Source organism: Sarcophilus harrisii, chromosome 6 (assembly GCF_902635505.1).
Source record: "Sarcophilus harrisii chromosome 6, mSarHar1.11, whole genome shotgun sequence".
Classification (NCBI taxonomy): domain Eukaryota; kingdom Metazoa; phylum Chordata; class Mammalia; order Dasyuromorphia; family Dasyuridae; genus Sarcophilus; species Sarcophilus harrisii.
This window is the reverse complement of record NC_045431.1, coordinates 182,060,863-182,073,411: the sequence shown is the minus strand read 5'-3', so window position 1 is coordinate 182,073,411 and position 12,549 is coordinate 182,060,863. Positions and strand designations below refer to the sequence as shown.

Genomic DNA, 12,549 nt, shown 5'->3' with positions numbered 1-12,549 from the left:
CATGACTTTGTCTAAATCTATTGGCTGCTATGGACCTGGTTTTTTTACTTGTAAAATGAGATCAAATGAATCAGAAGATATCTCAAGTTCTTTCTAGCTCCCAAATTTTATGATTTTATGATTATTATAGGGAGAATAGAATAGTATGGGACAAAGGGAGGGAAGACAGGGGTTTGGGAAATACTGATTTAGTGTCAACTGATTCCATTGGTATTTAGAATAAAAATGAACTAAAGACCATTTTCCAAAAGATACCAGATGGATGTGCTTCAGCTGTGAAGTCTCATCTTCTGCAGATGTTCTCTTGCTTTTCCCTCAGTAGAAGTTCTTTGGAGCTACCAGTATTATAGAATCTTCGTAATATGCAGTAATTTTGTAATATCTAGAACTAGAGAGGACCTATATACTCTCGTTTTACAAATGAGAAAACTGGACCTAGAGATATAAAATGACTTGCTTAAGGTCACACAGGTAATAAGTGGCAAAGCTAGGATTTGAATTTAGGTTTTTTTTTTTTTTTTTTTCCAGGCTTGATGCTCTATCCAGCGAGTCACCTAGCTGCCTCCCAGCCCCATTCTACAGATAAGAAAGTGAAAGATCATAGATATAACATAAATTTACCCATGATCACATAGCTAAGAATCAGAAGTAAGATACAGGCTCAAGACTCTTATCTCTATGCTAATGATTGTTAAATCTATTTACCCCATCATAATTCCTAACCTTTAAAATTACATCTCTAATGGCATATAAATATATCAAACTGGATTACTGTAAAACATCTTAAATTCATTCTATCTAAAATTTAGCTCATTTTCTTTTCCCCAAAGCTCTCCCCATTTCTTGAATTTCCCTATTATTGTCAATGGCACCACCAGCCTTTCAGTAAACCATTCTTATAATCTAGGTATCATTCTTAACATTCTACTTTCTGTCACTTCTCATATTTAATCCATTGCTAAGTCCTGTCAGTTTTACTTTTTCAACTTTCTTCCTTATATCTTTCCCTCTAATACTGCCTCCATCTTGTGAAGGTCCTCATGATGGCATTCCTAAACCACTGAAATAACCTTCTGATTGATCTCCCTATCTCAAGTTTTTTCCTATTCTGGTGCATTTTAACTGTGGGAAAAAAAATCCAAGATCAAATATTTAAAAACTCTGCTTGGTAGTTGAAGCTCTTACCTACTCGCCCCCCTCCTACTTTTCCAGTCTTCCTACCTCTCACTCTCTGCAACAATCTAGTGACATTCTCCTCTTTGCTGTTCCTTACATGGGATTTTCCCACTCCTGTACTTGTTCCTCATGCCTGGAATTCTCTCCTGCTTCATCTCTGTCTCTTTCAAGTCCTGTCTTCTAAGAGAAGTCCTTCCTGATCTCCCTTAATGCTAGTGACTTCTCTCAATTGTTTCTAATATTTTTTTCTATAAATATTTTGCTTGTAAATAGTTGTTTGCATGTTGTCCCCCTCATTAGATTGTAAGTACCTCGAGGATAAGGATAGGTGTTTTTGTTTATGTTTTTGCCTTTTTTGTATCCTAGCACAGTGCCTGCCACTAAGTAGGTTCTTAATAAATGTTTATTGCCTGTTTAAAAAGCCAGTGCTATTTCTAGTATATTAAGCTTTTAGGAAAAGAGATACTTGGATTGAAAAGAAATATTAGCTTCATCATGAATTTACCATTCAAGTTCCTAAACCTGAGTCCCAATTAGCTCATCTGTAAATGGGGACCACTAATATTTATATGCCAATAGTCTAAAGAGATGATTGCAAGGAAAGTGCTTAGTAAACATTTAAAGTTTTATTGATATAGAAATGTACCCTGTTAAAATTATTATTATCCATTTGTTGTAATGGAAGCTCTTGATCTATTGTCTGGGTCCATATTCATGTAAGCTCTTTTGAATATTAATTAGGGGACAATTTCAAGAGATATAATAGAGAGCCCATTTATTTATTTTTGCATTGCAGCAAAATCATGCAATATTAAACAAAATAATCATTCTGCTAGCCAGATTTCATCAGTCCTAAGCTTAGGCAAATTTGCAAGCTAATCCACAGGTACAGAATCCAATCATCAGTTTCTCATTCAGGACCTGTTTGTCTTCTCAAATTCTTATCAGTAGCAACTTGAAATAAATCCAGATAGAAATTTAAGCCCCTTTGTAATTTCCAAGGGCAAAATTCCTTAAAAAAAACCCCTACACTAAAATAAAAGGGTAGGGGGAGAGGAGGTTTTGTCGCTCTAGCATGCACTTGTTATTTTCATCGAAGGGAGAGATACTAACAGATTTCTAGAATAGCAGCTGGTCCCAGGAGGAGAATTTTGTTTTTATCTAATGGGAAAAAACTCAATGACACACAAACTTCCCCCGCTCCATTTGTCTTTGGGTAACTGTATTAGTGTCTAATTGTGCCTAACCCCAGGGTTAATGAAGGAGTGTAAATCCCCAGTATCTGGTAATGGATGCTCCTGGCAGCTTTACGAGCCGTAAGACTAGACTTTGGCTGGATTGCCATTGAGATGATATTATTGCGCACATGCACCATTTTTACAGCATATTGCAATGTGGTAAGGCACCTCAAAAAGCTCAGTGGGGCTCTTAGTCCTCCATAGGTGGGCACCAAACAGATATTCCTCACCTCCCATAAAGAGGGAACATTCCTTATAAATTAGAGGAAAAGGAAGATGGAGATAAATTAATAATGGGCACTAAAGAATATCTCTTTATAAAAACATTCCAGCAATGCATGGTGCTTTTTCTCAGAGTGGGTATGGGACTTTGAATTATTCCTGTTCTTAAGAAAGTTGAGATTTTTTGCATTTGTGACTGAAGTCTAACAAATAGGAATATGTGTTCAGTTATATTCTGACTCTTCAGGACATCATTTGGGGTTTTCTTGGCAAAGATACTGGGATGGTTTGCCATTTCCTTCTCTTGCTTATTTTACAGATGAGGAAACTGAAGTAAACAGGGTTAAGTGATTTGCCCAGAATCACAGAGCTAGAAAGCATTTGAGGCTAGAATTGAACTCATGAAGATAAGTTTTCCTGATTCTAAGCTTAGTGCTCTATCCACTGTACTACTTAGCTACCCTGGTACATAGCATTTACATCTATTGATTAACTGATTGGTAGGTGAGCCTCCTACTCAAACTACATTTGAGTGGGTTCTTGAGCTCTCACTTTTCCCTTCTCTATATAATGTGTCAGTATGTTTTTTTTTTTCAATTGCAGTAAAAGTCATTGACTAAGCATTGAAAGTAGCCCCCAAATCTCCATGACCAATTATTCCCTTTGCTCTATCTATCACAGGTTGCAACTGAGACACCTGCTTCCAATTTTGGGGTAGCTCTAAATGTTGAAAGTTCTTCCTTATATTAACTCTAAAACAGGCTTTGTAACTTGTAGCTTGTGGTTCTCCTGCTCCTTGGGGAAAAGCAATACTCCTTTATTTCTTCCCTATATCAGTTTTGTAAACACTTGGGGATAGTTACCACACAAATTTCTTTTGTCCTTATTCTCTTCACCTAAAATACTTTTCATTTTTGGTACTAAAGGAAGCCTGGTTCCTGGCCAAAGATACTGTGTCTTAGCCACTCTTGTTCCCAATGTGCACCCTGACAGACTGGTCTTAACTAACCTAGACACTAGACCCTGCTCTCTTCTCTAGCTGCTTGTGTCCTGTGGCTTAAATAGGATTGCTGGATTGTGTCCCTCATTCCTTATTTCTTATTAAGCAATTCAGAGAATTGATTTCAATGGTCCTGACTAGATCACAAACTTGTCTCTTAGACAAGGGGGCTATCTCTTAACAGTGCCACATTCAGATTTCATATAAATAACTATATAAATCTGAGGCCTGAATGGCCTGGAGACTTTGGGTTGGGGTGCTTAATGTCTGAGCCACTGGCCTTCCCATGGAGTGGGAATTTTTAGAATCCTTCTTTTCTTCAAGGGTCCACCTGTCCTACTGTGGCACACAAATGATTTTCCCTTCCTAATTTCCATGCTCTACTGTTTGCATAATAATGACAGCAAGACTCTCATTGCTTCTGGAAGGGGTGTCAAAGGCCTATATATTCACCAAAAGCTCCATTTTCTGGCCATTACTCCCCTATATGGCTTATTTTCATATCCATTAGAATATAAGTTCATTGAGGGCAGGAACTGACTCACAATTATATTTCTATTCCTAGCCTGGCAAATGGGAAGTGCTTTATAAATAACTTTTTATTCATTCATTTCATGCATGTTGATGTTGATTAAGTTGGAACAGGCAAATTCAACAAATTTTAGAACTAGAAGTGGCCTTAGAGATGATTTAATATGACCTCTATATTTTATAGATCAGAAAACTGATAAAATGATTTGCTCAGTATCACTCATATAATAAATGGCCAAAGGAAGTTTCTGACTTGAAGGTTTAATTCTCTCCACTTTACCCAATGTTATGAATATTTTTGTAATGATGAGTGAATGAATAAATGAATTCTTAGGCTTCCTAGCATTATGGAAATTTAAGAAGGGCTTGGTGTTTTCAAATAGAGGTGTGCAGGAGCTCTAATGGTGTAATCTCAGATTCGAATGACAAATAAATGCAGGGAATATTTTAGAGGCAAGACATACTCCTTACACCATGCGGAGGGTTTCCAATGCTATTTACATAGAAACAGCAACTCCATTATATGTGACATATATATATTATTTCAATGTCTGAAAAAATGGACCGTGGACTTGCCTTTTAAATTTGTAGAGAATGAATGCTCCCACTGCAAATAGGCAAATAAGGAATAAAACAATGAGGGCCCAATATCCACCACCTCCTCCAATCCTTTGAGAATCTGCAAATATATGAGATGGTTAGTAGATTGTCTTGGTGAGCTCCACAGTTATCCACATTATTTTGAGTAAAGAACCACCACCTGGAATTCTAATTCTATCCTTAGGTTCTTTTAGAGAAAGCCCAGTTTAAATTGGAGAGGCCAGACTCAGTGGAGAATTGATTAGAAACAGGATTTCAAAGAATGTATCTTTTGGGCTTAATTTCTTCATCTACAAAAGAACATTGGGTTCTTCCCAATCTACCACCTTACACTTTGCATTTGAAGTCCTCTCCTATAGCTTCCACTTGACGATTTCAGCCCCCTCTCAGTTTTAAAGCCAATGGTTCTACGGATCATAAAAAATATGAACAATCATGCGTTAAAAAATGAAACCAGGAGAGTGTAATTAATGAATACACTTAAAACATATGACTATACTCATGAAACTAAGCTCTCTGGTTCTTTAATGCCTGTGGGTTGCAGTCTTTTCCTTTCCTTCCTGATTTTAGATGAAGAGTCCTAGGACTCAGTTTTCTCATTTGCAAAATGAGTCATTTGGGCTAGATTTCTAATGTTCCTTCCAATCAAGTATTCTACATTTTAGGTACCAAAATTCCTTCCAGTTCTGAAATTCAGTGACCTTCTTATTTAAATGAGACATTCTTAATATGGAGAAATAGGGTCTGAGAAATTCACTGACCTTCTTATTTAAATGAAAAGTTCTTAATGTGAAGAAGTAGGGTCTAAGAACTTTAAAAACATATTTTGATAAATATTTCTATAGAGTTGCTTTCTTTAGTAATTGTCTGTTTTATTTTATGAATTAAAATTGTATTCTGCTATTTTTTATGAAATTAGGGGAAATAAAATATGAAATCATTAAAAATATTCTGAGAAGGGGAATAATCATAGACTTTATTAGACTTTCAAAGAGACAAAAAAAGAGGAAAAACTCATGATTTAAATCATAGCTTGGTAGTTGTATTTCACTTGGCCACTAGGATTTAGGTTTCTGTGCCACCAGCAGAAAATGTGTCTAGATCATTCCATTAGACAATCAGCTGTACTTTATAACAAAAATAAAAGTACTTAAAACATACCCTTTCCCCCTCTTTATAGAAATGGGGGCCTTCCATGTGGGATATTTCAAATCCTATCTGTTGTGACTGATATCTTAGTTGATCTTTCTTTTCTTTTCTTTTTTGACTTGTTAGATGGTTTTTGGTTGTTTTAAATCTTTATTACAAGGCACAGCTGAGAAAGAGAAGGGCTATATTCAGAAATTAATGTAATATAAAAACAAAAAAATAATAAAAATCAGATTGGGGGAAAACTAGATTGAAGAGCAGAAGAAAGCTCTTCAGTCCCTACTTGAAATTATCATCCAAAAAAAAAAAAAAAAAATAGAAGCAAGAAGCATAGAGAGAAATTGTAATCCATGGGAATTTTAAAAACCCAGAGATTTCTTTCATGGGTACAGTCGAATTTTGCAACTGCTTTTATTAATTGAATTTATAATTCTTCTTGGTTTAATTTTTATGCATAATTGTCCTTTTGTTTTATGATACATAGCTTTAGAGTTAAGAGGAAGCTAAAATCATCAAGTGAGAACTAGAAGCGAGACCAAGAACACCAAGCTTAAAGAGGTAGAACTGAGTAGAACCCAATATCCTTTTTTTTGTAGCTGAAGAAATTACAAAATTCTTCAGCAACATCTACCAAGAATCAGATATTGTTGCCAATAAATAGCCCATTATCTTTAAGCTAAGTTATGAGTCAAAATGGATAGGTAGCTGAAGGATTATTTATTATTATTATTAATCATTAACAATGCTCCTTTGGATAAAGTTTCTGAACAATTCTTCAATTATACTGGTGATTCCAGCATTTAGTCAAAGGGGATTAATTGTTCAGCCCTCTAAACACAATGTCTGGGGCAAGAACAGCACATATGTTATCTTTACCTGAATCTGTGTCACGTAGTGTTACAAGTACCCAGAAGCCTCCTCGTAGGAAAAAGCTGATGTTGTGGGCATTTAAAACTTGCTTAATGGCCATGATCCTCTGAAACAAGAAAGAAACAAAACAAGGAACAGATACTTTATATAGGATAACTTGCATCACAAGAACTTGAGAGATGTTGATCAAAAAGAATGCTAAAATGAATGTTAAAAGTTCATTTTTCTATATTGCTAAAAGGTTTAAAAGGAAGGAACTATCAGGTTTGTGACTGATGTCTTATAGATAAAGAAAGTGAGACTCAGAAGAAGTGATATGCCCATGATCCAAACTTTCATAATTGTTGGAGTCAGAAATTGAAACCAGTTCTTTTTTCCATGTCAAAAACTATTCCCCACTCCCCTGGTTACTAGCTGAGTTATAATGGACAAGTTATTTAGCCAATCTGAAAAGAAAGGTGTTCTCATTAAACAAAAAGCTGTAGATAGAGGACTGAATTTGAAGTTTAGGAGATATGGCCTTGAATCCTGCATTAGATACTCTCTAAGATTCCTCATTTGTAAAATAAAGGTGCAACACAAAATTGTCTTATAATCTTGTCGATCTTTGAATTTCCCACCCAAACATACTGTTTCTGAACTTGGATAGTGATTTTCAGGGATGTTATCTAGTAAGGGGGAGTTATGCACTGGGCAGGTACTTGGACTAGATGGCCTTTTGGGGCCCACTTCAATTCAGAATCTTAATGAATTTCTGCTCCTATGATGGGAAGGGGGGAAAAATCCCTACTCGGTTCCATATAATATAGGTGTCAGCAGATCAGCTGCAATGAAAGGGTTGTAACCTTCAGATACTTTTAGCTAAAAAGCAAACTCCGATCCTTGCATCCCATCTAGGCTGCAAATGACAAATGTTTATGTTCTCATCTTTTCCCTTGCTGAACCCATTAGCATCTTTTGCTCACTCTGTTTGGCAGCATTTCACTTACATGCACTATTGAGTTGATGGGTGGGGAATTGTAACCTGCTCATTGAATACTTCTTATTAAACTTTCCCCAATATGCACAGGTTCTTGGCCAGAGCCTCAGGGCAGTTATTTTATCATTCCTGATCTGCAGCATGTTGGGTACAATTGTTTGTACAATTGTTTGGTGACAACAAGCATTTTGTCACAATTTTTCAAACTCCCATGCTCCTAGTTTCTAGGACATCTTATTAAGGAAGGGCATTTGTCTTTATCCACCCACATAAAATTCTACAATCATATATTTACTTTTTCCTAATGCAGATCAAATAGACTGAAATATGATTGTCTACGTTGCTACAAAATAGCATTATTATTAAAAATGCCCACTGGTTTGGCAATAGAAGATAAATGTCTTTGAGCATTTTCAGGAGTGGTAATTTTCTAGGCTATCAGACCTTGATTTATTTGTCCTCCATATTAATCTAGCTCCCTCCAGCAATTCAAGTTATGCTTCACTCCCATAGGAGGTAATGAAAAGAGCTGTGGAAAGAATTTGGAGTCAGGAAATTTGGCTGTACTACTAATATGCTGGGTGATTTAGAAAAGTCACTTCTCTCTGCACTGTGTTTTCTTACCTGTAAATTAAAAGCATGAGGCCATAATAGAGAGTCAGCCTCAGTCAGAAATTTCTCAGTTCAGCTTATGTTTTAGATAAAGCTTGACTATGTGATCCTGGGTAAGTCATTTAACATTCTCAGCATTCTATACACCTCTGTAACATTATCAATCTGTATTGGCAGAGAGACTTTTTTTTTCGGGGGGGGGGGAGTTATCTATACCAATGAAATCACAGTTCTAATTCTTTCTCCCTCTTCTATCTGTCCAAAGTTAGGCAAAAGCAAGAATTTGTGAATTGCAGGCAGAGTTTGAAAATTAAAGTTCTCCACAGACAATAGTCACATCCCCGAGTCCCTTTTTGCAGGTTTCTCTGCATTTGCTTTGCCTATTCTTATGCTTTATTCTATGCATGATGAAATTGGACTAAATGACCTTCTTGTCCTATGACTCTATGATACTTCTATTTGGAGTTCTACCTCTACTGATCCACCTGTATTCTGCAAGCTGTAAGCTTAACCCTGGATGAATTCAGTTGCCATTTAGTTTTGGGCTACCTGTTTTATGAAGGACACTGACAATCTAGAAAGGAAAGAAAGAAAAACCCGAGGAAGAAAAGACTTAGGGAATCAGGATAACTGCTTCAAATTTTGAAAATCATTTATTTGGAAGAGGGATTAAGCTTATGCTGCTTGGCCCAAGGACATCTGGATATAGCCCAACCTTTTCTCATCCTTCTTAAAATATGCTTTCAGTAACTGTCCAAAGTATTGCAACCTAATCTTGAGTTAGCTTTTTAGTTGCCATATCACACTGCTGATTAATATTGACTTTTAATTCCTTTTATTCCATTAAAAAGCCTGGATCTTTATATGTACTATTAGTAGTCCATGAATTCTTAGTCATGTATTTCAGAAGAGGATTCTTTGAAACCAAGAATAGGACTCAACTCTTAAACTTATTAAATTTCATCTTTTCAATGGCCCATACTCTAACCTATTGAAATCTTACTGATTCTGGATGCGTGCATACTAGCTAACCCATCTGTGGTGTGATAAGCATGTCATTTATGCTTTCATTTAAGCCACTGATAAAAATAATGAACAGCACAGAGTCAAGGGCAGGTCCTTGGGGGTATGCCATTAGACACATGTCTCCAAATGGTTATCAATCTATTAATGAGTACTCTCATTTAGACACATGTCTCCAAATGGTTATCAATCTATTAATGAGTACTCTCTGGGTGTGATTATTTTGAATTTACCTGTCTTTCTATTGGGTCCATAAGGAAAGCATGAGCAGCTTTGCCAAATGTCTCACTGAAATTCGAGAATGCCATGGCTATAGTGCTCCCTGATCCAATAGTCTTATGAAAAAAAAAAGATTCAGAGTGCATGACTTGTTCTAGAAGACATCATGCAGGATCTTGGAGAATACTGTTCAGTTTTCTAAATGCTTGCTGATCATTATCTATTTAATAATGTGCTCTAGCATTTTGCCATTATCCTTCATCTTAAAAAAAAAAAAACCACAACTATCCTTTCTTTTAATTTCTCTATTTCTGTTAAGTCCTATTTTTCTTTTGGTCAGTAGGTTTTAAAACCTCAGTCATCTTTGACTCTTCCCTCTCTTTCACCTAATGTCCGATCATTTGCCAAATTACTTTAATTCTAACTCTAAATTACCTCATAAAACCATCCCTTTCTTTTCATTCTTACTATCACCTTCTTCACTGAGAGCCCTATTTACTGCAAACTTGTACTAAAATAACCTCCTAATTGACCTTCCCATCTTAATTCCTTCTATCTCCTTCACAAAACACCTTTTTCATAAAAAATCCCTGTAAGATAATAGAAGTATCTATGGAGTGGATTGGGAACTAGATTTTTTATTTCATCTGAGTAGGGAACTTCTTTCACTGATAGACTGACTTGCTAAGAAGATACTCACCTCTAAGACAGTTTCTTGAGGTATTGACATAGTAAGCAATTGGCCTAGAGTGATGTGGCTGTATGCTCCATAGATTATAGATTTAAAACTAAAAGGGACCCAAATGAAACGGTCTTTGGATACTCATTTTATAGATGAGAAAGCTAAGTCCTGAAGAGATTAGATGACTTGTACAGGGTCATGTACGTAATAAATATCTGAGGCAGAATTTGAAGCCAGGTCCTCCTGACTCCAAATGTGGCACACAATCCACTCTACCATACTATCAATTATTATTCTTATTTTATAAGGAACATACTGAGTCTCAGAAAGGCAAAATAACTTGCCTATAATTCCTTGACTAATAAGTACCAGGTCTGGGACTCAAGTTCATGTAAACTCCCTCTAACCCAATGGTCTTTCCAAATCTTTCAAAGCATCCAGAATAATCTGAAAGTGGAATTAGGATTATTTCAGTTACCAGCTTGCAAATACATACTGTCTAAGAAACAACTTCTAATCTTTTACCATGATATTCAAGGGTATTTACAATTAGGCTGCTATCTAATTTTTTATGGTTTCTCCCCCTAGACACTATTTCTAGGTCTAGAATCTTCATCCATATATCTTTTTTTTTTTTTGCTCTCTACAACATTTTTTCTCTTCTTCTAAGCTCCTGGTCACATGACACCAACTCTAGGATTTCTCTCCTGGTCTTCCTATCTGTAAGGGATGATTGTCTCCTTAAATTTGAGCACATATTTTAACATAGCCGATTATGTATATGCCTTATCCCTTCTACAAAATTTGAAAGATCCTGAGACTGAATTTTGCTCTATCTTTCTATTTCCAGTGGTTCACATAGCACATTGCCTATAGTGGGCATATAATTAATTTTTTATTAAAGCTTTTTATTTTCAAAACATATGCTTGGATAATTTTCCAACATTGACCCTTGCAAAACTTTACATTGCGAATTTCCCCTCCTTCCCTCCAGTTCTACTTCCCTAGATGGCAAGTAATCCAATATATATTAAACATGTTAAAAATTTATATTAAATCCAATATGTGTATACATATTTATACAATTATCTTGCTGCACAAAAAAGAAAAAAAATGAGAGAAAATACAATGCAAGCAATCAACAACAAAAAGAGTGAAAATTCTATGTTGTGATCCACACTCAGTTCTTACAATCCTCTGAGTCTCCCTTCATCACAGAACTGGCACCAATCATCTCATTGTTGAAAAGAGGCTAGTCCATCAGAATTGATCATCATATAATCTTGTTGCTATGTATGATGATCTCCTGATTCTGCTCATTTCACTTAGCATCAGTTCATGTAAGTCTCTTCGGGCCTCTTTGAAATCATCCAGCTGATTGTTTGTTATAGAACAATGATATTCCATAACATTCATATAACATAAATTATTCAGCCATTTTCATAATTAATATTTAATTGAATTAAAATGGCTTTTCCATGAGTATCTGCATTTTAAAAATCATAGAATCATATATATGCTGGAAGGGAGCTGAGAGTTTATCATGTACAATTTTCAATGAGAACTGAGATTTTTGTCTGTGATATATCAATTTTTCAACCACAAAGAAATCTTATTTCAAAGGCATCAAACTCTAATGGTACAATTTCAAGCACCTTTGGTAGTTGTAATTATTTTGGGATAGAGGATGTACTTTTTGAAACCTGAAAATTACCTCCACTAGAGCATAACCTTCTCTAATTATGAATAAGGTTGATTGGATGTGGTAGGATAAGCCTGTAATCCTAGGTACTAGGGAGACTGGCAGATCTCAAGTTTGGGAGTCCTATACAGAAGTGAGCTAATTTGTCTGAGAGTCCTTTCTTAATCCAGCATTGATTTGGTGAGTCTCTGGGATCAGGGTAGTAGGAACACCAGGTTGCTTAAGGAGGGGGAAACTGGGGTGTGTTGGATATAGAGAAGGTCTGTGAGTAGCCACTTTAGTTCCAACTTGGGGGAAATGTCATCTTAAAAATGAGCAAGTGTTGTTCTGGCACTATATATCTGGGTAGGAAATGCCCAAGGTTAGTGTGTTATCCGGTGTCTTGTTTGCTTGATCATAAGCCTCCAGATGTGCTTATGTTGGTATAAAGTACTCCACAAGTACCTAATATTAACAATTTCCCAATCATACAAGCATCAAATAAAAGCCAAGTATAAATCTTGTCATTTTTTGTTGTTGTTGAGTTATTTCAGTGCTCCCATTTGG

The 12,549-nt window shown here is 35.8% G+C and overlaps 1 protein-coding gene across 3 annotated transcripts in view; it reads right to left on the bottom strand.

Moving 5' to 3' along the window:
• The window catches only part of SORCS2 (sortilin related VPS10 domain containing receptor 2), a 1,208,352-nt gene that overhangs the window by 14,752 nt on the left and 1,181,051 nt on the right, over window positions 1–12,549 (bottom strand). For all 3 annotated transcript variants that reach the window (XM_031943246.1, XM_031943247.1, XM_031943248.1), the window contains exons 24-25: window positions 6,793–6,892; window positions 4,744–4,846 (exon numbers count right to left, since the gene is read on the bottom strand). In XM_031943246.1, coding sequence (XP_031799106.1) covers window positions 4,744–4,846; window positions 6,793–6,892 — 203 coding nt within the window. The remainder of the gene's footprint in view (window positions 1–4,743; window positions 4,847–6,792; window positions 6,893–12,549) is intronic.